The sequence below is a fragment of the Dendrobium catenatum genome, unplaced genomic scaffold (assembly GCF_001605985.2).
Source record: "Dendrobium catenatum unplaced genomic scaffold, ASM160598v2 fragScaff_scaffold_1132, whole genome shotgun sequence".
Classification (NCBI taxonomy): domain Eukaryota; kingdom Viridiplantae; phylum Streptophyta; class Magnoliopsida; order Asparagales; family Orchidaceae; genus Dendrobium; species Dendrobium catenatum.
Genome location: NW_021319594.1, coordinates 425578 through 452030, shown reverse-complemented (window position 1 = coordinate 452030; position 26453 = coordinate 425578). Strand labels below are relative to the sequence as shown.

The following is a 26453-nucleotide window of genomic DNA, read 5'->3' as shown; positions in this document are numbered from 1 at the left end:
TGGCCGGCCCCCTTGACCACCGGTCATTCCCCAAGGACCACCTACTCCCGACCCTTCTCCTCCTTCCCTTGGCCATTGCCCTTGCATGCCATCTTCACTCTGATTTACTCCTTCTTCCCTAATTGGAAAATTAGGGTTAGGGTTTGTCACCGGAGATTTCCCTTTTTCCTTAGGGTTTGATTGGGCAAGTTGAGCTTCTAACAATTTCCGGATCATCTCTTCCATTCCCCCAAATCTTTCTTCCAAGGATGAAAATTTTCCCTCCATCGACGAAAGTTTCTCACCTACCTCCTCTTTCAATTGGCCCATCTCTCCCTCCAAAGCTTCTACTTTCTTCGACGCCATGCCTTCTAGGATCAAGAGCTCTGATACCAAATTGATACGCCTTAGGTTTAGACAATTTCGGTTTTGCCCTAGTTTTCCCCCAAAAAGAGGGATTTCTCCACCAAAACCAAAGAAGAACAATCACAAGAGGGTTAAGATGAGAAGTTAAAACCTTTGCATAAGAAAACCAAGAGAAAACGAGATAAGTTTGTCCACTTCGAGAAGGACAAGATCTCCCACAAGAAAACCCTAGAAAAGAGCAAGAAGGAAGCTAAGGAGAAACTAAGAGAGAGAATACACTTTTCATAATACCCCAAAACTAAACCCTAAAGGCTCCCTTCATACACATTAAAAAAAAAACCCTTCCCTCCCCAAAATACCCCCACTTAAGTGGGGGTCCCTCCTTGGTTCGGCTGAAGCCCGCCCCCCCCATTTCTCCGCCTGTAGACCAGCGCGGGTCCAGGCGGGATCGGTAATCCCGGCCCAACAGTTTTCTAACAATTTTATTCCCTTGGTCTATTATGATTTACTACTTAGATTGCAAGCTATCCGATTTAGCTCTTATTGAATTCCCTAGCTTAGTTGTTCAAAATTCCTTATTTTGGCACATATGAATCTTTGTCCAAGCGTGTTTCCTCATTATCGTTGTAGCTAGGAGTCAGAGATCGCATTAGTTCCTTGTATAATTGAATTCATATTGTTATTGGTTGGTATCAATTGTCTTATTTTCTATTTGGCTTCCACTACTTTGCGATTTTCATTACCACTGAAGTTCAAGATAGTGTTGCTGCTAATTTCGTAAGTGTCATTGTTGCTAATGTCGGCTCTTTATTGGGTAAGATCACTATGGTTGTGTCTTGTACAAAATATTCCTTAACTTCATTACAGCTATCAATTTTCTTTCCACCAACAGATTTTGTATCCTAAATTGTTGTTGCCTACCGGCTTCCAAATCTAATAGGGAATTAGATGGTTGATTGTTACCTTCTACGGCTTTCCTATTGTAGCCAAAGTTCGACTACATGTTTCAAAGCATCGAAATCTGTTACATGAAATAGTTATATTGGAAACTTATTGTTTAGGTTGGACTTACAGATTATTGAATTAAGGAGTTGCATTTTAGCAAGATTTTATAGTTTTTGAGAAACTATCAATTGTGGGTCTTTTCAAGTTCCCTGAAGGATGTAAAAAAAATCATTCTATGCATACAATCGCATATTTTCTCTCAAAAATGTTGTGCTGTTGGAAGTGAATTCTTCAAGCATGATGCACATCTTTTTTGGGTTAAGAACAAGACTGCTGAGGCATGCAATAAAAGCAAGTTTATGCTTTGATACAATTTCATATTTCCTCTCAAAACTTATGCATTCAATTGGATATGAACCCTACAAGCAATATGCAAATCTTAATAATCTGGGGGAAGCATCCCCTTATATCGAAATGAGACTTGGATCTGCTATTTGGTATCTTCTATCTTTGTATTTTTCGTATAGGCGCTTTATAATTGATTTTGAGTAAATGACTGAGATTTGGGCAAGTCGCTATAATCTTTTTTTTTTTTTTCTAAGTGAATCCTAATTATCGTTTTACATTATTTCACTCTCAAATTTCCTTGCAAAATTTCATATTTAGGTGATGTTTAAATAATCATTTTAAGCAAGTATTTTTTTTTTTCAGTTTGCATAACAAGACTAAACCTAGCCTAAAACTATAGTTAATGACCTGTGAGTTTTAATCTTTTGTGCTTGTTTTTTTGCATCCAGCTTAGGCTTATATTAGCAAATCCTAGACCCGAAAATGTCATGCATCACAACTATTTCTAAAACCAGTCAAAGCTCCATCATATATATCTTTAATAACTTCAATTTACATTTGACACGCATCTTTATTCTTTAATACACACTTAATCTATTCTTATGGTACTAAATCATATACTACTCAAGATCAATAAAAATCATATGAAAATACTTTCTATTTTCAATATTTTTATTAATTATCTTGACCCAAAAATCACTTTCATAGAAGATCTTCTTGACATGCAACTAAATTGATTTCCCAAAATTGACAAAAATTTACCCAAAATTGACAAAAATTTACGATCAAATTTGACTAAATTTGCTTCCCATTACTCTTTCAAATAACTTTATTGAATGATTGATAAGATTTCACAACCTTGCTCTATTCATATTCAATTCATATTCACGAGTAGATTCATTATCCATGGGGGCACTTGACATCTAGCATCAATCTAATTTATTCATTCTCTTAATGCCAGATCTAAAAGCTATGATATTTGACAGAGATTGCCATAATAGTACTTCCATAAACAGATCAAAAGCAGATTTTACTACACCCTTTTGTCTCCCAATTCAATATCAAGTTGATTATCAACATAATTTGGGGGCACCTGACATCTAGTATTTCCTATTTTGTATGAGTCTAAATCTTTTGAAATTTCACTGAAAAAATAGAAGAATGATTAATCTTCAAAAGAAAAATTACATATGCAGCACTCAAGTCTTGTATGGATACATAACAAATGTTGAATTATCTCTATTTCTAATAATATGAAGAGCACTAATAAACCCCAACTAATATTTGTCACTTTCATCTAATTGCTAACAACCTGATAGTTCATTCTTCTAGAGGAGTTCAATTTAAAAAAACTAGATACACGTTTTTCCATTTAATCTTATATTAACATGGTTAGATGATACTAAGATAGGTTATCTAATCACATCAGATTGGTGTGTTAAAGAAACTGTTTACTGATCTATAAATACTTTTTTATTTTGAGTAATCTGGTTGGAGCTCAATACGGATGAATCCATTTTAGTATTTCCACTTTATTATTGGTATTTTTAATTATTATAAAGACTTGGGTAGGTTGAATGTAGTATGCTTAGCTGTGGTTGCTCATACCTTCTTATTGCATCTGTTCAGGTCTGATAAGGGGAAATGGCAGGCTGATTAAGGGAAAGGTGCATGTTGAGATCTGAGTTTGTTTTGGTATATCTGCTTAGATTTTTTTTTATAATCAAAGCTTTCCTTTCTGATTTGTATTGCAAAGCGAGAACATTTTCACCCACATTCATCATATATGTGGGTAACCTAAGGGTACCAAACCTACACTTTCAATTATGCATAATTTTTTAAAGGCTTTATTTAAAATTAGCCCAATTAAATCTGGGTCCCAAAATGAACTATTTAATTTGATTTTTTTTAGGTGTGTCTTCACAAAGAGAGACTGGTGGAGGCATGTGATATTTATATAGTGGATGCTCAAGACATATTACAGGGTTTAATGAACAACATGCGCCTAATTTGAAACATGCTAGTCACCCAAAAGCAAAAATCAATACCCAAGTGATTAATATAGAAGCAGCAAAACCATATAATGAAATTAGCCAATTCTTCAACATTTACATATTCTCATATCATCAATGTTGTTAGATTTCCTTCCAAGAATTTGAATTAGTGCCAAGAAAAAAAAAAACAATACTTAACACTGGATTTGCTAATATTTTACCACATAAATTTTAAGTTAAACAATATACTAAATCCATTTCAAAGAGCAAGTTTCCCAGTCTATGGACTCTAGGCAGGATCAAGCATAATATACAGCTTGGCTAATTTGCTTTAACCAAAAAAATGAGAACAAAAAATAGCATATATGCCAGAAAATAATATGTTAGACCAATGATCCAGGATAGCACGGTCATTAAATTGTTCAGTTTTAACCAAGATCATGACATGAACATGGATATTGTGCATGCATTTAAGTCTTAAATTTGATTTAGACTGCTCAAATATGCATTAGTTCTAAAATTAAATGAGCATGCAATATTAAATTCAAAGATAAATGATTATTTTTTATAGTATAAAAGTTTCTTATTTATTGTGGTTCATTACCATGATAGATGTGTAATCTGCAGTTTTATGGTGAGCGTTTGTTTAAGCATGAGCTATGCATTGCAGCTCTCGAGATGGTGTGGATGATAGATAGAAGGAGATAATTGGTATATTTAAGCCATATTAGTTAATCAAAGGAAAAAAAAGGGTCAAATATCCTTGTCAATTTTTTTTATCAGGATTAGTCTCAAAGCCGTTGGATTTATTTAGATATGAATACAATACAAACTTTAATTGGTCATCCTCGTTTCAAAGAAATTCATCGGCTTTAAGGCATCCTAAAATTTGATAAGGATGTATACCCTGACCCAAACATTTTTCTTAATGAGCATCCCCCGCCCCCTTCCAATCCGTACACATTCTGCATATTATGTGCAAAAAATCAATAGTAATTTCAAAATAAATCCAGAATTTCACAGGAGACATGGAATTAGATTCTAATTTCTACATGCAAGGGCAATTTATCTCTGTCAAATTGCGTTTCAGTATGCATAGATTATTAAGAATAGCTTTTATGCGTATATGGATGGATTGACAAAGCTAACTAGAGAAACCATGCATTCTATCCTTTATACCATATAGATATAGCATCCCAGCCTAATTCTAGGTGCGGACATTGGAAGGAAGTTCCAAAGAGAATCACAGCCAGTAAGGTATGAACTCAAATTCCACGATCTAAAATTCAAATCATAGTAATAAAACAGCATCGGTGTGATATCAAAACCAAAGGAGAAGAAATAAATATGAAAGGTTACTTTGTTGCAAGTTTAGAAAGATTCAATCAGGATTTAGGCCAAATATTGCCAAACAGTTATTGAATCACATAAATTCTATTGCCTCTTAAATCACGCTGCCCTGTTTCACTTTAGTGTCAGTCCAAATCCTGGATTTAGTAAATCCTTAAGGGAAGTAGAATAAGAGATTTACACACTTTCTCTTTATTGTGCACCTTCTTCTCTTTCATATAAATACTAAATCTTGACAACATGATCCAAACAGCGTATTAGGATTTAACTTGTTTTAACATCTAGATTTAACACCTTCAATTTTTATTATATCTGAATCTACAGGATTTACTAATCCTACTTGTAGCCAAAAAGCCCCTATAAGAAGATCAAAGATCATGCTATGCTGCTATTCCTCTACTTAATATATACAGTTTATATTCCAAGCCGTAACTCTACTTACTATAACCAATAGAAGCATCCTAAAGTAACCTAGTAATTGTTATTTTTTACGATATTCTCCATAGAAAAACAAATGCAGCGTCATAAGCAACCTGATTAGAGAACTTCAATTCAGTACTATTTATATAAAACCCCCAAGCAAATATATCAAAGCATCATTTATTGATGAGAAATATAAAACAAGGTTAAGAAATCATAGCATACCAACAAGATCACTGAAACCTCACATCCTCTATGAAATCAGGTTGCCCTAGCTCCACACCTCCAGCCACCAATCCTTCCAATTCGCCACCGGCTTCAGCTCTCACCGTAACCTGATCTATTTCCACATACCCCATCGACGTCCTGTTCTTACCCAGGTTCTCTACCACCTGATTAACCGTATCCGGCGGGCACGGCGCCTCCTTTCTGTCGTCATCCTTCATGCTAGCAAATTTTCCATCCAACCTCGGCCTTAACTTCATTACAGCTGTCAATTTTCTTTCCACCAACAGATTTTGTATCCTAAATTGTTGTTGCCTACCGGCTTCCAAATTTAATAGGGAATTAGATGGTTGATTGTTACCTTCTACGGCTTTCCTATTGTAGCCAAAGTTCGACTACATGTTTCAAAGCATCGAAAGCTGTTAATTGAAATAGTTATATTGGAAACTTATTGTTTCGGTTGGACTTAGAGATTATTGAATTAAGGAGTTGCATTTTAGCAAGATTTTATAGTTTTTGAGAAACTATCAATTGTGGGTCTTTTCAAGTTCCCTGAAGGATGTAAAAAAAAAAAATCATTCTATGCATACAATCGCATATTTTCTCTCAAAAATGTTGTGCTGTTGGAAGTGAATTCTTCAAACATGATGCACATATTTTTTGGGTTAAGAACAAGACTGATGAGGCATGCAATAAAAGCAAGTTTATGCTTGATACAATTTCATGTTTCCTCTCAAAACTTATGCATTCAATTGGATATGAACTCTACAAGCAATATGCAAATCTTAATAATCTGGGGGAAGCATCCCCTTATATCAAAATGAGACTTGGATCTGCTATTTGGTATCTTCTATCTTTGTATTTTTCGTATAGGTGCTTTATAATTGATTTTGAGTAAATGACTGAGATTTGGGCAAGTCGCTATAAATTTTTATTTTTTTTTACTATGTGAATCCTAATTATCGTTTTACATTATTTCACTCTCAAATTTCCTTGCAAAATTTCATATTTAGGTGATGTTTAAATAATCATTTTAATTAAGTTTTTTTTTTTTTTCATTTTGCATAACAAGACTAAACCTAGCCTAAAACTATAGTTAATGACCTGTGAGTTTTAATCTTTTGTTCTTGTTTTTTTGCATCCAGCTTAGGCTTATATTAGCAAATCCTAGACCCGAAAATGTCATGCATCACAACTATTTCTAAAACCAGTCAAAGCTCCATCATATATATCTTTAATAACTTCAATTTACATTTGACACGCATCTTTCTTCTTTAATACACTTAATCTATTCTTATGGTACTAAATCATATACTACTCAAGATCAATAAAAATCATATAAAAATACTTTCTACTTTCAATATTTTTATTAATTATCTTGACCCAAAAATCTCTTTCATAGAAGATCTTCTTGAGATGCAACTAAATTGATTTCCCAAAATTGACAAAAATTTACGATCAAATTTGACTAAATTTGCTTCCCATTACTCTTTCAAATAACTTTATTGAATGATTCATAAGATATCACAACCTTGCTCTATTCATATTCAATTCATATTCACGAGTAGATTCATTATCCATGGGGGCACTTGACATCTAGCATCAATCTCATTTATTCATTCTCTTAATGCCAGATCTAAAAGCTATGATATTTGACAGAGATTGCCATAATAGTACTTCCATAAACAGATCAAAAGAAGATTTTAATATCCACTTTTGTCTCCCAATTCAATATCAAGTTGATTATCAACATAAGTTGGGGGCACCTGACATCTAGTATTTCCTATTTTGTATGAGTCTAAATCTTTTGACATTTCACTGAAAAAATAGAAGAATGATTAATCTTCAAAAGCAAAATTACATATGCAGCACTCAAGTCTTGTATGGATACATAACAAATGTTGAATTATCTCTATTTCTAATAATATGAAGAGCACTAATAAACCCCAACTAATATTTGTCACTTTCATCTAATTGCCAACAACCTGACAGTTCATTCTTCTAGAGGAGTTCAATTTTTAAATATGCATGATTTTGATGGTATGTGTGCAATTCTTTGTTTTCAAAATAATAGATATTAATTGTAAATAGATCCATTGCAACTCCCATTGTTGGTGTAAATTACTTACAACCCATACTTCAATGCTTCCTAGGAGTCCAAGGAGGCCTTGCCATTGTGGCTAAAATGAAGAGATTAAGTTGAACTGTTTGAAATTAATAATTGATTTTATTGATACAAATTTTTTAAGCATTTAGTAGCATAACAAACAAATCAAATATCCTTCAAAACTACCCATGCTCAGAAATGTTCAGCGACCTCCATTGTCTTTTAATATGTTATTAGTTTAACCAGAATTCAAAAAACAAGTGGCAGCCCTGCTTCACTAAAAATGGAGAGTTAACTACTTCTATTAGCATTTGACCACTGAGTCAATTTGATCATGCCAAGGGCACCCTCAATTAAAGATGGTTCATTAATGTCCATTGACCTTTAACTTACAATAAAATGATCAAGAGTGGCTGAACCAAATAAAGAATTAAAACTAATTTGATTCGCTCTTGTATGGTTCATCAGTGAGGCCTAGACAAGGCAGCCGGGTCTCCCCCATTGGTTCTGTTACAGTCATGATAATGACAAAGAGATGAGGCATCCCTGTGCATGGAGGATCTATTGTCTAGGTAGAGAACAATACCCTAGTTTTTCTTTGGCAAACAGAACATTCTTAAAGAACGTGAAGAGTTGAAGGAAGTAGAAGCAATAAAGTGAAGGGACCAAGCTAGTATGAAAAGTTTAGATGAATGATCCTACATATCCAACTTAGAACAACAAGCGCAAATATTAATAAGAAATGAAAAAGCATTCATAATGCCTTTACCATTTGGCTGGGACACCATGGATAATAATGATCAAGATAAATGAACCAAAAGGAACCAAGACCCAATGCTTCAATGAAAGAAAATGGCTAAACTTAAAAACCAAAAGTAATATATATATATATATATATATAGCAAACATCATCATGCCAATAAGATTATAACATATTATGAAGCTGATTTTCAACCAACATATGAAATGACCTTTTTTTTATTAGATTTAAATAAAAATTTGACTCTTAACATGACAGAATAGATAAAAAGTATTCATGTAGTGGGATGTAAACTTGATGTTGTTGTTGTAGTAGTATAGCAATGTTCCTTATATTCAAGCTTAATTGCTCACAACTAAAGTACCATTGACTCTTCTATCCTGATCAATAAACTAATGTAGGCAATGCAATAGAGTTGACGTGGAAGAGCAAATGCATTTAAAAAAAACTAGATACACGTTTGTCCATTTAATCTTATATTAACAGGGCTAGATTATACTAAGATAGGTTATCTAATCACATCAGAATGGTGTGTTAAAGAAACTGTTTACTGATCTATAAATACTTTTTTATTTTGAGTAATCTGGTTGAAGCTCAATACGGATGAATCCATTTTAGTATTTCCACTTTATTATTGGTATTTTAAATTATTAAAGACTTGGGTAGGTTGAATGTAGTATGCTTAGCTGTGGTTGCTCATACCTTCTTATTGCATCTGTTTCAGGTCTGATAAGGGAAAATGACAGGCTGATTAAGGGAAAGGTGCATGTTGAGATCTGAGTTTGTTTTGGTATATCTGCTTAGATTTTTTTAATAATCAAAGCATTCCTTTCTGATTTGTATTGCAGAGCGACAACATTTTCATCCACATTCATCATATATGTGGGTAACCTAAGGGTACCAAACCTACACTTTCAATTATGCAAAATGCATAATTTTTTAAAGGCTTTATTTAAAATTAGCCCAATTAAATCTGGGTCCCAAAATGAACTATTTAATTTAATTTTTTAGGTGTGTCTTCACAAAGAGAGACTGGTGGAGGCATGTGATATTTATATAGTGGATGCTCAAGACATATTACAGGGTTTAATGAACAACATGCGCCTAATTTGAAACATGCTAGTCACCCAAAAGCAAAAATCGATACCCAAGTGATTAATATAGAAGCAGCAAAACCATATAAAGACATTAGCCAATTCTTCAACATTTACCTATTCCCATATCATCAATATTGTTAGATTTCCTTCCAAGAATTTGAATTATTGCCAAGGAAAAAAAAACCAATACTTGAACACTGGATTTGCTAATTTTTACCACATAAATTTTAAGTTAAACAATATACTAAATCCATTTCAAAGAGCAAGTTTCCCAGTCTATGGACTCTAGGCAGGATCAAGCATAATATACAGCTTGGTTAATTAGCTTTAACCAGAAAAAATGAGAACAAAAAATAGCATATATGCCAGAAAATAATATGTTAGACCAATGATCCAGGATAGCACAGTCATTAAATTGTTCAGTTTTAATCAAGATCATGACATGAACATGGATATTGTGCATGCATTTAAGTCTTAAATTTGATTTAGACTGCTCAAATATGCATTAGTACTAAAATTGAATGAGCGTGAAATATTAAATTCAAAGATAAATGATTATTTTTTATAGTATAAAAGTTTCTTATTTATTGTGGTTCATTACCATGATAGATGTGTAATCTGCAGTTTTATGGTCAGGCATATGAGCGTTTGTTTAAGCATGAGCTATGCATTGCAGCTATCGAGTTAGTGTGGATGATAGATAGAAGGAGATAATTGGTATATTTAAGCCATATTAGTTAAGCAAAGGAAAAAAAAGAGTCAAATATCCTAATCAATTTTTTTTATCAGGATTAGTCTCAAAGCCATTGGATTTATTTAGATATGAATACAATACAAACTTTAATTGGTCATCCTCGTTTCAAAGAAATTCATCGACTTTAAGGCATCCTAAATTTTGATAAGGATATATACCCTGACCCAAACATTTTTCTTAATTAGCATCCCCCCCTTCCAATCCGTACACATTCTGCATATTATGTGCAAAAAATCAATAGTAATTTCAAAATAAATCCAGAATTTCACAGGAGACATGGAATTAGATTCTAATTTCAACATGCAAGGGCAATTTATCTCTGTTAAATTGCGTTTCAGTATGCATAGATTATTAAGAATAGCTTTTATGCGTATATGGATGGATTGGCAAAGCTAACTAGAGAAACCATGCATTTTATCCTTTATACCATATAGATATAGCATCCCAGCCTAATTCTAGGTGCGGACATTGGAAGGAAGTTCCAAAGAGAATCACAGCCAGTAAGGTATGAACTCAAATTCCACGATCTAAAATTCAAATTATAGTAATAAAACCTCATCGGTGTGATATCAAAATCAAAGGAGAAGAAATAAATATGAAAGGTTACTTTGTTGCAAGTTTTAGAAAGATTCAATCAGGATTTAGGCCAAATATTGCCAAACAGTTATTGAATCACATAAATTCTATTGCCTCTTAAATCACGCTGCCCTGTTTCACTTTAGTGTCAGTCCAAATCCTGGATTTAGTAAATCCTTAAGGGAAGTAGAATAAGAGATTTACACACTTTCTCTTTATTCTGCACCTTCTTCTCTTTCATATAAATACTAAATCTTGACAACATGATCCAAACAGCGTATTAGGATTTAACTTGTTTTAACATCTAGATTTAACACCTTCAATTTTTATTATATCTGAATCTACAGGATTTACTAATCCTACTTGTAGCCAAAAAGCCCCTATAAGAAGATCAAAGATCATGCTATGCTGCTATTCCTCTACTTAATATATACAGTTTATATTCCAAGCCGTAACTCCACTTACTATAACCAATAGAAGCATCCTCAAGTAACCTAGTAATTGTTATTTGTTATTTTTTACGATATTCTCCATAGAAAAACAAATGCAGCGTCATAAGCAACCTGATTAGAGAACTTCAATTCAGTACTATTTATATAAAACCCCCAAGCAAATATATCAAAGCATCATTTATTGATGAGCAATATAAAACAAGGTTAAGAAATCATAGCATACCAACAAGATCACTGAAACCTCACATCCTCTATGAAATCAGGTTGCCCTAGCTCCACACCTCCAGCCACCAATCCTTCCAATTCGCCACCGGCTTCAGCTCTCACCGTAACCTGATCTATTTCCACATACCCCATCGACGTCCTGTTCTTACCCAGGTTCTCTACCACCTGATTAACCGTATCCGGCGGGCACGGCGCCTCCTTTCTGTCGCCATCCTTCCTGCTAGCAAATTTTCCATCCAACCTCGGCCTCAGCTCAGCGTAAGCCCGTCTATTCTCATACCTCACCGTCTTCTCAAATTTTCGGCTCTTCCTCTTCTCCCTATACCGCATCACGCTCTCCATCCGCCGATAAGACGTCGCTCTCCCGGGAATATGACGCCATCCCCTCCCTTGTCCGTCCGCCGGAGAGAGCTCATCCTCGTCCGATGATGGATGAACGACAGCGTTTGGATCGGAGCTAGGGTTGGCAAAAGGGTAAGGGTAAGGGTAAGGGTAGGGATAATAAGGGAACTGGGGGAAATTTGAGTTAGGGTTTGGTGTTACGGAGACGATGCAATTGTGTCCGTGGACGACGGCAGCACAGCCGGTGCAAAGGAAGGACCACTCGACGCGGCAGAATGGTATACCGGGAGCGGAGCGACAGGACTCGCACTCCCGTGCTGCGGCGGATGGGGAAGAGGTAGGCGGTTGGCCAGATGATTCCGGGATCTTAGAGCCGCTTGTGCTCGCCATCCTGCCGAGCTCGTCGCCGGCGAAACTCGTGGATTTCGGCAATGCGAGGAGCAGCGGGGGTGCAAGTTGGGTGAGTTTGAGACGATAACACGTGGATGGCTCTCTGGCCACGTAAATAGGAAGAGGTTCTAATGGGTTTGGCCTATGAGTAAACGTAAAAGGTTAGGTTTTTTTTTTTTTTTTTGGGAAATGTAAGTTTTTTTTTTTTTTTTTAAATGAACAACATATAAAATCGGGCTATTTTTATCTATATCATAAAGTTTTTTTTTGTAATTTAGAGATATATATATTGTATAATTTTTATGGATTGATATTATAACTTAAATTTAATATTTATTTCTATAATAATTTATCATTTTAACACATTAAAATATTTGTATGAAAAAATTAATATTTTATTTTAACAAAATTAATATTATTAGTATTTTCATTTGATTTAAAAGTTTTGATTATATATATATATGTTTATTTGGTTACTGCCTTAGTGGTCACTTATGACCTCATTTTTGGTGAGGTTGGTCTTTCCTAAGATTCTACTAGAACATAGGACTCCCTATTATAGTGTATAAGTCATCCTTCGGGGCTGTTTGGCAACAAGTGGGATTTAACTTTAGTGAGATTTAGTAAATCCTGTAAATTCGAATTTAGTAAATCCGAAATGTTTTAAATCTTGAAAACTGTTTGTTATGCTAAATGTTAAATCTTGTTAAATTCGGAGAAATTATTTGGTAACATATTTCAGGATTATAGTTAATTTATGCACTAAATTACAATTAACTATTTAATTAATTTACTTAAGTATTAATATTTTAAATTATATTAATTAAGTTAATCAATAATAACTTAGAGGCGTCTAGGGTTTGCCTCATCTTCTCTTTTCGTCGTTGCTGTTCGGCTCCGTTGCTTTCGCGGGAGGTGTAGAGATTGCAGACGTCGCTTCTTCGGCTCTTTCGTGGCTGTTCGACTTCGCTCCTGCGACGACTTCAACCCGGATCGGAAGTTACGGCATTTTGATCGGAAGCTACGGCATTTTGATCGGAAGCAAGAACGGGAGCTCGCTGGCTGTGAAGGTAACTTTCTCCCTTTCGCGCGCTTCTTCGGATAAATCCCGCTCGGATTTAAATCCGGCTACCCCTCGGATTTACTAAATCCCGGATTTAAGCTGTAAATCCGTAAATCCGGGATTTACTGAATCCCGGGATTTAACGAGCGCACAAAAACTGTTTGGCTGGATTTAGCCTAAATCCGACTTAAATCCCGCTGTAAATCTGATACCAAACAGCCCCTTAGGATTTTTCTTAGGTGGACATCGGATGACATAGTGTGGCCTCAACCTTGATCGCATTGATTTGATCTAAATCGAATAGGTTTACACCAAATTGAATTTAATTAATTCAACTTAAAATTAATGAATGCCAATTCAATCTAAATTATATTAGTTCATGCCATGTCAAAGTCAATTCAATTCAATTCAATTCAATGTAGGGTCAGTTTGACTCGAGACGTGTTTGATTCAGCCTCGAAGCCGTCGTAGACCCATTAAATTGAATCGAGCCTAGACCAAATTAATTAATAAGTTTTAACGAAATACATTAAATTGAGCAACATCGGATCAATTCAGCCCGATTCGAGTTTAATTCGACCTACGACTCTGATCGGCCTAAATTAATATATCTTCTATTAATTAAAATTAAATGAACACTATTTAAAATGAAATTAAATTGACATGAACCCAAATTAAAGAAAAAATATTGACTTAATGCCAAATTAGTCTGCATAGGTTCAATGTGCACTAAAATTAATCTAAATAAACACAAATTCATTTCAAAATTCAGCAAGCATGCCTAATAAAATTTAATATGTTTTCACGCTTCAGCACAAATTATATTTGTTTCAAATTAAGCATATTTCTATTCAATTTAATTACCTATTTAATATTAAGTCATAAAATAGCTCTTTTAATGCCTCAAAATTCAAAAATCCTCCAAACTAAATCTCAGCATTAAATTGCAAATTAGGAAGGGCAAGATGGTAATTTTTCTTCCTTAATAGCCATTAGGTCAATTTGACAATTATTAGGTCAGGTGACCTGACGTAGCTCTATATTCGGACGCTAATAACATGTCTCCACGTGGTTTTACTCAATACCGCGCCGTCCGACGACTTGACCCGAGATTGCTATGTTCGTGTATTGCTCCGTATTGCTAGGTTTTGCTTGGTATTGCTAGGTATTCCTTGGTAATAATGAAAAATATCGCTATGTGAAGACCAATACCGAGCAATACCGAGAAAAACTCAGTATTTCTCGGTTTTGCTTGGTATTGGTCTTCACAGAATGATATTTCTCATTATTGCCGACCAATACCAAGCAAATCCCGAACAATACCTAGCAACACGCGAACATAGCAATCCCGTCTCCGCTCCGGGTCGGGGTTGTTAGGCCGTGCAGTAAATAGTGAGAACACGTGGCATTATTTTACCAGCGTCCGAACGTAAAGCTAAGTCAGGTGACCGGACCAAATAAAAGTTCAAATTTGAGGGGTTTGGGGCCTGATTTGTGCGGCTTATGTACGTGAGAGGAGCCGCTTGTAGGGGTGTCAATTCGGGTCAGTAGGTCGGGTTCGGGTCGAACCCGGAATTGACCCGGCATTGTTTGGGTCAACCCGAACCCGACCCGTTTTAAAAAACAAGTCATGTTTCTGGACTCGAACCCGACCCGACACGAATGACCCGAAGTTGACCTAAAATTGCTAATTTTCCTGTCAAAATTGGGTCAATACTCGATTTTAGGGTCAAAATCGGGTCAAAAACAAGTAAATCTCGGGTTTTTGTGTCAAATATGAGTTTTCGTGTCACTTTCGGGTCAATTTCGGGTTGCTGGGTCAACCCGAACCCGACCTGATTTTTAAAATGGGTTGATTTGTTCAACCCGAACCCGACCCATTTCGGGTTCGGTTTGACCCGAACCCAGATTTTTCTGGGTCGGGTTCGGGTCGTGTTTCAGGTCGTGTCAAGAATTGACACCCCTAGCCGCTTGCGTGCGTGCGTGTGTCTCCCACATTCGGCCAAACGTAGGGCAAGAGGCGGTGGCGTGCGTGCGTGTCCTCTTATTCGACCAAACCTAGGGCAAGAGGAGGTGGCGTGCAGCCGAGCATGAGAGGGCAAAGGGGCGGCCGGTTATTGCATGTTCTCCTGGTCGCATGTAAGAGGTATGGATGTCGGCAATCCTTCTGATCCTGCACGCAACCGACCTCTATCGGCTTTTTCTTTTGGTTTTCTCATCTTCTGGCTTTCTTTGGCATGCTAAAAACTTCTTAGCGTTTCTCTTTTTTAAACGGAGATATCTTCCTTTTTGTGAGGAAAAAACGCTATCCTTGAGTTAAAATTCTTTCAAAGGCTGCAGCTCATGATTCTTCTAAACCAATCAACTGCATATGTCTTCTCTCCCAAGCTAAATGACTGCATTTTTTTTCTTTCCATTAGGTTTGGTGTGTGTGTATATCTCATTAGGTTTGGTATGAAATGGGTGTTCTAAGAATAAAACTTCACATTAATTTCGTATGGCTTTTCTTCCTTGTGGGTTAGATAGCTGATGATGACAATATGACATAACTACACATTTTTCTAAATGACATAACTATACATATTTATTACTTTCTAAACTACATTGTTGCATCTCTCTTCTCCGTTAGATTAGTTACTTAGCAATATTTGTTTTATTGGAAATGTTAACAAAATGAAAATATATCATCTTGATAGCAAGATGCAATATGTCTTCTTGTTAGAGTTTAGTGTCACCAATCAGAAAACTTTGATTCATTTCTAACATTTGACTTTAATTATTTTCTTTTATATCCATGTACATATATTTCCTTTACAAAATTTTCTTTGTTAGTAATAAAGTGGATCTTTGTTATTTATATTTCTCTCTTAACGGCTGAGGTTGTTAAGCCTGTTGGTGATTTATTTCTGGTATTTGATAATCAATTTTTTTTTGCTTTTAGAAAGACATTTCATGACCTGCTTTCTTCAAAGAGAACTTAGATTGAATTTCTAATGGTTGAAACTGTGGCTGAGGTTGTATGGTTGTAATTTTAATAGTTTTTTATATAACTTTTTGATGGCATACTACTCATAATACATGCACGAATCTTGTATACTCCACTATATTGAAATTAGACATGATAGTTAGCATTAGTTTCATTGACAATTTGATGAGCTTGGTTAGAGATATTATTGTAAGTTTCAATTAACATGCGAGATTGTGAATATATTTGATGAAAAAAAAGAGTATTACTCTTTGCTAAACTCTCTAGGGTAAATGAATACTTACCTATTTTCATAAGTAATATTATATGAACTTTTGTTATTCTTTTAAAAACATGAGCATCTATTCTTTTATGCGTACACAGAGTATGAAATAGATGCAGACTTTCATTCCTTTTGTTTTTTCCAAACCGTTTTCAAAATGTAGTAGATGCATATTTTCATTTATTATGTTATCCAAACTATTTTGGAAATGAAGCAGATTTAGATTTTTCTTCCTTTTATTCTTCAAATTATTTTGGAAATAAAGTATATGCAAATTTTCATTCTTTTTGTTCTCAAAATTGTTTTGAAAATGCAATAGATGCAGTTTTTTTTCACTCTTTTTGTCCTCCAATCTTTTTTTTTTTAAATGAAGTAGACAGATTTTCATTCCTCTTATTCTCCAAACTGTTTTGGAAATGAACTAGATGTAGTTTTCATTCTTTTTACTCTCCAAACTATTACCGCAATGAAACAAATGTAGATTTACATGATTTTTACTCTCCAAGCTGTATTTAATGTATGGCAAGGATCCATATGGAAAATTCAATGTTGCATTTGTATATATTTAATGTCTAGTAGGGATCCAAAAGATTCTTTCACGTATGCAACTATTTTTTTTAAACTTTTCTTGTTATTATTTTTTGGACTCTATCTTAATGGCAGATAATGTTGTTACAATCAATTGATATAAACTTTGTATACTTATTGAGGAAGCCTATTGGTTTTATGAGGAAATTGAATATTGGTCATGTATTGAATAAATTATGAAGTGTTTCTACTTTGATTTTAATGTGCTTATTATAAATTTGAAGAGGTTAGCTGTTAAGTTTAATATACTATGTTTATATCATTTGGAGAAACAAGTTGAGAGCTAAAGCTTTTAAAGTTATATAAGATGTGCATTGTTGCTTATCAACAGTTGCTATTTGTTGGTGAAAAGCTATGCAAATTACATATATTTTATAATAATGCAATGATGGATTTTTGACACACAATGAACATATACTATACTTCATATCATCTTCTCTTCTTCTTCACATTAACACTAGGTTAGCCATTTCATGTGAATTGGTGGTGATAATTGCATATATTTTAAACCTCAATTTTTTATAACATCTTCACTTTCTAGTTGTTCAATAATTTTTTTATAATATTTTCTTCTTAATATCTCTTATTCTGTATGAACTATGAACTACCAATTATATTTAATAAATTAATCATAATATTAAAGAAGGAAGCTATTTGGACATGATTTTTTTTGCAATGATTACCAATTCTAGTTGGAGCTGGTGTACAAAATAATACACATAATAAGCTGAAGAGTTTTCTTTCATAATCAATAGTCCATTAAACTTGCTTGCTCTGTTGTATTCTTGTCAACGTAGTTGTGTCACACTCAACCTATACTTCACAAAAAAGCTTCAACGACTAACTTTAGTGTTAGAATAGTTATATCTCATACATGAATAATCCAATAAAATGCTCAATAACACATTCTCGTGTATCAACGTAACGTAAAATAACGACAACCTATTCTTTAACTGATATATCTCGAGATCCATGTAAAATTGCGAATACATCATTTTTTAAATCATTGATTATAATATTTGAAATCTCAATTGCAGCAATTTCTGTGACATCTTTCTAGATTTCATGAGCTATTACTTTATTGTTTTGATGAGCATTATCCAAAATAACTTAAATTTTTATTATGGTTAGAAAGAAAACGCAGAAGTTCAAAAAAATTTAATCCTCTGATTCATCATGTCTATGGAAAGCTAATCATTGTTGTAAAAAAATATACGCAATCGATATTTGCATTTAATCGTGTACGACAATATTTGTGATTATGCCCAGAAGGTTTTTTTTTAAAAAAAATCTGATTCCTATCTTCATTTATTAAATCTTCATATTTTCGCCTATGAATGTTATGTGCAATGTTCTTATTACCAATATAAATTTGAAATATATCTGTTTTTTTTTTTTCTAAAATAATTTGTATCAAAACTATAAAAGCAATCTGCGATGCACCGACACTCCGTTTTAAGAGGCAGTGCAGTGTCGGACACGTGTCGGACACGGACACGCGCCCGACACGGCGGGGACACGTGTCCGACACGGTTTGAGCGTGTCCAGAATTCTTTTTGAAAAACTTAAGCCGGACACGCGTGTCGGACACGCGTGTCCGACTATTTCATATTTTAAATTAAAAAAAAAACACTTAAAGCACCGGTTCACTCCCTATTCCACCCTAATCCCATTTCCGCTGTTTGCTTCCATTCGAGCGAAAGGAGCAGCCGCACACGCGACTCGCGAGCAGCCGCGCACCGGCGAGGTTCTTCCCGCACCGTCGCCGCACTCGCGACCAGACGTCAAGGTTCTTCCTTCTCCGTGCTGTCGAGGTTCTTCCCCCTCACCCGCGACTCGCGAGCAGCCGCACCCCACACCCGCGCACCGGCGAGGTTCTTCTCGCACCGCCGCAACACTCGCGAGCAGCCGTCGAGGTTCTTCTTTCTCCGTGCTGTCGAGGTTCTTCCACCGCACTCGCGAGCAATCATCGGCCCTTAAAAATTTACTGTAAGTTAGATTTCATTTTTTTTTTGCATACGAGACCTGATTTTTTTTTTTGCTTTTGGTTCATCAATGATATAAATCATTAAAGACTAAAATTTTTGCATCGCAGATTGCTTTTATAGTACCTTATGAGCCTCTTTATATCTTTCTCAACTCAGTGTTTTTATATCCAAACCAATTATTATAATAAAACTTCTTATTTTTTATCTTTTCTTGCACATTTTAATTCCACCACTAACTATTTTTATTATTATGAGCTTTTTCTTTTGAAAATTTAAGCACATCATTTGCAACATTCTTAATAATACAAGCTTTTTTCATATAACATATATAATTTTTTTCTTACTAACTGAATCTTTAATTAAATTTTTGTGAATATGATATTGACATGCATGGTGGATTAGTGATAATAGTTTACTGAGCTGATTGTCCTCACTTTGTGATACTTTTTGATATTTAAGAAAAAGGAAATGGCCAAGCGGAGTAAAGTAGAGTTTGGATCCTCTGAATCTAAATAATTAAGGTATTATTTTGTAATCCAGAATGAATTCTTTTGGTGTTTAGATTCTATATGCATTGGATTATTGAATTAGAAAAAAACTTGGTCAAACCGCTAATTTGAACAGAAGTTGATAGCATCTTATATATATATTATTAATGACTTGAATATAAGTATTATTAACTCATTTCTTTTCTAAAACTCTTGAGAGCACTTCTCTTGGGACTTTGTTGGGAAATAACACGATTAAATTATAATCATGGCCAATGCACATATGTTCTCGAATGGCTAAAATTTTTTAAGCAATGAATCATATTATATACTTGATAGGGCAGCCTAAAGCCCTATGTTAGCTAAGGTCAACTCAAATTTATCCCTTTAGATGAACATCTAATTCAAGTCTACAATATTTCCTTGGGTGACTCAACCCATGACTGTCGATATGGATCCTTCGGTCAAATTGGGTTGACTATCTTCTTTGACTAAGTAGTCTGGAATAATTTTCGCCACTATCTGCTTTAAGTTCTTGGTGATAAATTTCAAATTCTAAATAAAAATTGTTGCTATCATATGCTAGGAAATTGATGCTTATTTAATGATTGACCTTAATCAAAAGTTTTCTTTTGATATTGGGAAGACTGACTATTGATAGGGATTTGCACCTATGGAAAACCTGAAACTAAATTATAAAGTCCTTGTGAAATGAGGGTGAAATCTCTAGGTATTGTCTTATTTTAATCCTAATCTGACTTTTAAAAATTTGACTTAAGAATAATCCTTAAAACTCTCTTTGTGAAAGACCAGGGTGCGAATTTTCGTAGCCCATAATACCATGCTGGAAAAATCAGAAATCTTTCTACTTTTGTATTGTTGATTAAGAAAAAGGTTAAATTGACGATTTCAAGTCAAAGAACTTTTTCATATCTTTTCATTTTTTTTAAATATCTGCTGTTACTTTTACTTCAAATGATACTAATTGATGAAAGAAGAAATCATGCTAAAGTTCCTGAAACTCTTTCTTAAATGCATTGATGAACAGCTAATTTCACATGCAGGTCATTATATGGTTGATTTTTTCAGGTCTGGATTTGAAAGATGGAAGTGACCTTAACGGATGATTATAGCTTGTTAAGGGATAGTGCCATGGATCTTAATGATAACTCGACAGATCCTCCAATGGTTTTGGCTCTTGATGCTTTAGGCGACGAATTAAATGGCTCAATCCCAGCGCCGCTGATTCTCGTTGACAGTAATGGTATTGTTGAGCCAGCCATAGGAATGGAGTTTGATAGCGATGAGGCAGCTAAGGAGTACTACATAGCCTATGCAAATCATGTAGGATTTGGTGTTCGAATGAATAAGTCACGACGTTCAAGAAAAGATGATACAGTAATCATGCGGCGGTTTGTGTGTACTCGAGAAGGATTCCATTCCAAGAGGGTAATATATGATGATGGAAAGAAGAAGAGGAAGCGGGGAACTACAAGGGAAGGATGCATGGCCATGATTGAGGTCATCAGAAAGGATCATGGTAAATGGTTGGTTACTAAGCTTGAGACTGAGCATACTCATATGGTTGCTTTACCTGATAAAGTGCGACCGTGTGCTGATAGGTCTATGATCTCACCAAAATCAGCTCTAATTCCTAGTGAGCCAAACGGTTTCAATAATTTGAAGAACTTCAACAGGGGGATCAGGGTCAATCCATTCGGGGAAGGAGGGGAGGCTCAGTGTCTTCTGGAGTATTTGAAGAGGATGCAAGCTGATAATCCTGCATTTTTCTATGCAATCCAAGTCGATAACAACAATTGCTTGACCAATGTTTTCTGGGCTGATTCCAAATCTAGGATGGCTTATCAATGCTTCGGCGATGCGGTGACATTCGATACTACTTACAAAAAAACAAAATACATGATGCCCTTTGCTACCTTTAGAGGCATAAACCATCATTTGCAGTCTGTTACATTTGGCTGTGCCTTGCTAATGGATGAAACTAAGGGTTCCTATGTTTGGCTTTTTGAAACTTGGCTTGCTGCCATGGGTGGTCATCATCCTCTTTCATTATTTACCGATAGGGATAAGGCCATGGAAGGAGCTATCTCAAGGGTATTTCCAAGAACTCGTCATTGCTTCTGTAAGTGGCACATATTAAGCAGATGCAAGCAAAAGTTATGTGATGTCTATATGAAATACCCTGCATTAAGAAGGGAGTTAAAAGATTGCATTAATGACTCTGAGACAATGGAGGAGTTTGAGACTCGTTGGGAATACATCCTTGATAAATACAACCTGTGGGATAATGCATGGCTGCAATCACTCTATGAAATTCGCCCTCTCTGGGCTTCAATTTACCAGACAGACTTATTCTTTCCTGAGCTGTCTCCATCTCAAAGACCAGAAAGCTTAAATAAATTCTTCAAGAGGAACTTCAATACTAAAACTTCTTTACTATTGTTTATTTCAAAATTTGATCAAGCTATGTCATCTCAGTACGAGAGGGAAGCCCAAGAAGACCTTGCTACAGTATACTCTAAGCCCCTTTTGAAGACACCATCACCTATTGAAAGACAAGCTGTGGATATTTACACAAATGCAGTATTTGAGAAATTTCAGGAGGAGTTTGTTGAATCATTAGGATATCATGTTGACAAAAGGGAGCATGGGCCTATAAGCAAGTATAATGTGATGAAGGAAGATGATAATCATAAGGGCTACATTGTTAGTTTCAATGATTCTGATCAAAAGGCAAGCTGTAGTTGTTGCAAATTTGAGCGTTGTGGCATTTTATGTAGGCATGTCTTGAGAGTCTTTTTTGTTGTTGGAGTTCGTGTTCTCCCCGAGGCCTATGTTCTGAAGAGATGGACAAGAAATGTCCTGAGCAATGTAGTTCTTGAAGAAAGAGTTACAGAAGTTGGGCTAAGTTTCCAAGAGTATTTAGTTGCTTGGTACAATGATCTTTGCCTTGACGCTGTTAAATTTGGTATGGAAGGGGCTTTATCCTCAGAGACATATAAGGTTGCTAAACTAGCACTGCAGAAGTCTTTTGCCGAAGTTATTGCTGCTAAAAACAATCAGAAGAAAGGCCAACAGAATCTCCAAAGATTTGCAAGGTTACAGAAGATGCAATATAAGGTTCCTCTGCCAAAATTGCAGCCTAAGAAGGCCCTCCTACCCAGGTTAACTCAACAAGATGAAGATGGTAGAAGCAAAAGAAATGCAGAAGATGATGTACTGTAAGAATCATTTTTTATTAATATTAAACAACTTGTTTGTTATCATGAGAGCAGCAGCTCTGTTCCAAATATAAGTACTTTTTTCAGAAATTGTTAAATTTCCATGATGTATAGCAGTACTTTTTTTATGTATGAAATTAGAAAATTCCTATAGCATGTAATATAATTACTTCATGAAAATGATATTTAGTATTTACTTTCTTGGATACGTGAGCTTGCTTTATGATGTTTTGTTCTATTGTTTGACTTTTAAATTTATAAAATGTTATTGCTATACTGATAGAATTTTCATTTTTCTTTTACATCCAACTCTAGAACAAAATACAAATTCTGCTAGCCAAGTAGTCAGTTTTGTTTCTACAAGAATCTTGCAAATACGCAAGTCAATAATGTTGTAATGTTGTTAATTATATATTGTTCTACACCTTTTTTATGATTGAATAAATGTATTCCTTGGAAGTGGTATTGAATCTTTGCAATTTGGAAATGTTTTATTTGGTTTTTCTGTTGAAACAAAAGCTTTTGGACGATTCATTTGCTTATTTACGCAAGAGGTTAAAAATTGCAGTTTACTTGATTACAAGTCATTATCTTTTGAATTTATTGATAAGAAGTTGATTTCATCCATCTTGAATTTTTGACTAAATGAGCCAAGCTGGCTTTGATATCAATTTGTTGTGCAGAAGCTCTAAAATTCAAGAATGAAAAATAGCATACATGTGATTTGATACTTTTCCTACATCCAACGGTGATACAAAATTCATTATAAAATTGAAGGAAAAACATTTAGAATTGTTACGTCATGAAAATTTGTTTTGATCCAGCTTGAATCTCAATGCATATCTTAATTGACAACTTACAAAATTAAATTCGGGATTATTCGAACACCAATTTCAGCAAACTTGTAGTCAAATTGAACATATCAATAAGACGAACTCAACAACATCAAAATTGGTCTAATCCAAGCCCAAATGGGCTCAAATCAAGGGTTTAAAGTATATTTGGAAGCTTCAAAGCTTAAATTGGGTAATCAAATGGTCTTTTAATATGATATGCTTATAATCAAATCAAGGCTCGATTAGATGAATCCAACGAGCCCAAGATCGCTTAATTTTGACATCATTAAGACACTTAAATGCAACATGAGTATTCTATAATGGAAGGAATTGATATTGGTAGTCTGATTGAGCACTCCGAATTTTTCATTCATCTTCTTCATATTTATGGAGCATGTCACTCTAAAAAATGGCTCTTGCACCTTTTTCTCTCTTTTGTCTGTGTGTTGGACCTTCATACAGTGTTAGGACGCTAAACTCTATATCTCTTTACTGCCGCAAATGTTCCAAGACACAACAAGAATCTACCCTAAATTTATAGAAGTAATAATTCTAATTCTTATATAATTCTAATGATTAATCATAATTGAAGAGTATTGTAACGGCCTCCATTATAACTTTTTTGTGGTAGTCATCAATGAGGATTTTTGTGATGATGCTTAGACTTTTATAGCATGAAATGAGCCATCATTTTTTCAGGTAATTATGGGAAGACTCATCTCCACATGCTAGAATTTGGATTGTCTGAAGTCTATAATAATATTATTACTCTTAGCATAGAATTCGTTCCGGTAATTATTGGCATACTATTGTGATACTTGAAATACCTTAACAAATTTCACTTTCAGCTTTTTCTCAGTGCTTTCCTTTCTGATATATAATTCACGATTCATGCACTCAGCTTTCAAATAATTTCCTTTATACTATTACCAGTCTTATGATGGAGAAATTATTCTGTGCGGAGATCAGACACAAAACTCCATTCGGAGACCAACCAAAATGTGCCATGTCAGCGGTACCGAGTAGTACTGAGCTATGGTAATAAGCATAAGAGTGATGTGGCGCATTCTGGTTGGTCTCCGAATGGCCGGACAGCGTTCGGTGTCCGCACAAAATAATTAATCCTTATTATTTATGATGAGGCTACTTTATATTCATAAAAAGTTCATATTTCAGCAAACAGGCATTTGATTGAGGGGGCATTGAAAGCAAGGGGACAGCCGTTCACTTCATTGAGTTCAATGCAATAATCTGAAGCTCTTTCCTTCAATAATTATCTTCCTCCATGCTTCTGTAACCAGTTTCTATAAAATGCTTCCACCCTCTTTTGCTCATTCTCATTCAAACTAAGTTTTCTCTAATACTAAATCTTATCGAATGGAAAAGGGCTTTACACAGATGAATATTGATGAGTGGGAGCTTCTCTGTCACAAAACTTCTCACACATTTGTTCAGGAGTTAGTGCTTCCTTCTAAGGCAATGGAAGAAGAACTGCTGAGTCTGGGAAGCAATATCAAGCAGCAGGATTTGACTCCTCCAAGTCAGCCAAACTTTCAAGCTACAAAAGCTGAACCCCATGAAGAAGTTATTAAAGGTTTGTGGACTCTTATTTCTACAAGATATTTGTCTGGTTTCTTCTACCTTATGAAACATTCAGAAATATATTATGTGGGAATAAACTACGAGAAAATTTGAAGTTTTTTTCTTTGATGACTGTCATCTCCATGGTTATAACTGAATAACATACTGAAACTCATTCTGCCATGGATGCATCATTATAAAATCCATATGAGTTCTTTGATCTTAGTATGGTTTCTCTTTTATTCTTTGTAGAAGACGAGCTTGCACAGCTTTGCAAGTATGAGAAACAAAGTGAGGAAGAGAAAGAAGAAGAAGAAATCAATGATGAGCCGGAGATGGCATTCAAGACCACAGCTGATATTACTTCTGATGGAAATTCAGAAGGCTTATCATTGTGTGAAGAGGATGAAGGAGAAGAATTGGGGGAGATGGTAGAGTACACTGGTCCCGAATCTAAAGAGAAGAGTGGTCGCAATACATTTAGATTGAGAACTTTGCTGAGATCTGCAGGCTTGGCTGCAGCCACATTCTCCATCTTCATACTGCAGAAATCCATGCCCAAGAACCAGAAAATTCATTTCAAGCTCTCCAAAAATGAGGTTTTTAAATCTTTCAGTACATTCATTTCAAATTCTTTGTTTGTTCTATATATTTCTCCAAATGATTTGATTTTTTTGGTGGCAGAAACCTGAGCGACAGTTTCAGCATCAGCAGGAAGTTCCAAAACTGTTGAGAGCCACATCTCACAGTTCATTTAGTGGGCATTATGAAATGTGGTATTAATGTATCTTATTGAGCTTTCAAATGAGTAATTTGGGTCAAGAATTATGAAACTATGGCTTTGTTTGAGACGGCTTTATTATTGCTTCTTAAAGCAACTTTTTAGTACAAAAAATAAAAGCTGTTTTAAGTAGTATGAAAGCCGTCCCAAACGAAGCCTAAAGTGCTGGATGATGGGTGTCAATAAAGTTTGTTGAGAGGAAATGAATTTAATAAACTCAATTCTGCCTTTTTATGGCTTTCATGTGTTCATATAGCTACTTTGAATGTTTATTTCAAGAAATTTAATAAATGTGATGAATGAAAAAT

General features: G+C 34.8%; 2 protein-coding genes and 1 long non-coding RNA gene across 7 annotated transcripts in view; 2 read left to right on the top strand and 1 right to left on the bottom strand.

Moving 5' to 3' along the window:
* LOC114580624 overlaps window positions 1-5859 on the bottom strand; it is a 20596-nt gene extending 14737 nt beyond the window's left edge. Inside the window, exon 1 of the long non-coding RNA XR_003702117.1 lies at window positions 5628-5859. This is a non-coding gene — a long non-coding RNA (uncharacterized LOC114580624). The remainder of the gene's footprint in view (window positions 1-5627) is intronic.
* A 5860-nt stretch (window positions 5860-11719) lies between these two features.
* LOC110110986 (protein FAR1-RELATED SEQUENCE 5) lies at window positions 11720-23170 on the top strand. Of its 5 annotated transcripts, none has more exons than XM_028698755.1 (2): window positions 11720-11856; window positions 20770-23155. In XM_028698755.1, the coding sequence occupies exon 2, from the start codon at window positions 20810-20812 to the stop codon at window positions 22949-22951; it is 2142 nt and encodes a 713-aa protein (XP_028554588.1). In that variant the 5' UTR covers window positions 11720-11856; window positions 20770-20809; the 3' UTR covers window positions 22952-23155. The 5 variants fall into 5 exon arrangements, with proteins under 5 accessions (XP_028554588.1, XP_028554589.1, XP_020698316.1 ...); XM_028698756.1 differs by having other exon boundaries at window positions 11721-11856; window positions 20795-23155; XM_020842657.2 differs by lacking the exon at window positions 11720-11856 and adding an exon at window positions 13339-13400 and having other exon boundaries at window positions 20795-23170.
* Window positions 23171-24491: 1321 nt separating this feature from the next.
* LOC110110987 lies at window positions 24492-26445 on the top strand. Its single transcript, XM_020842658.2, has 3 exons — window positions 24492-25377; window positions 25617-25963; window positions 26049-26445. Exons 1-3 carry the CDS (start codon window positions 25161-25163, stop codon window positions 26145-26147), a joined length of 663 nt encoding a protein of 220 aa, XP_020698317.1. The 5' UTR covers window positions 24492-25160; the 3' UTR covers window positions 26148-26445.
* Window positions 26446-26453: the final 8 nt, after the last annotated feature.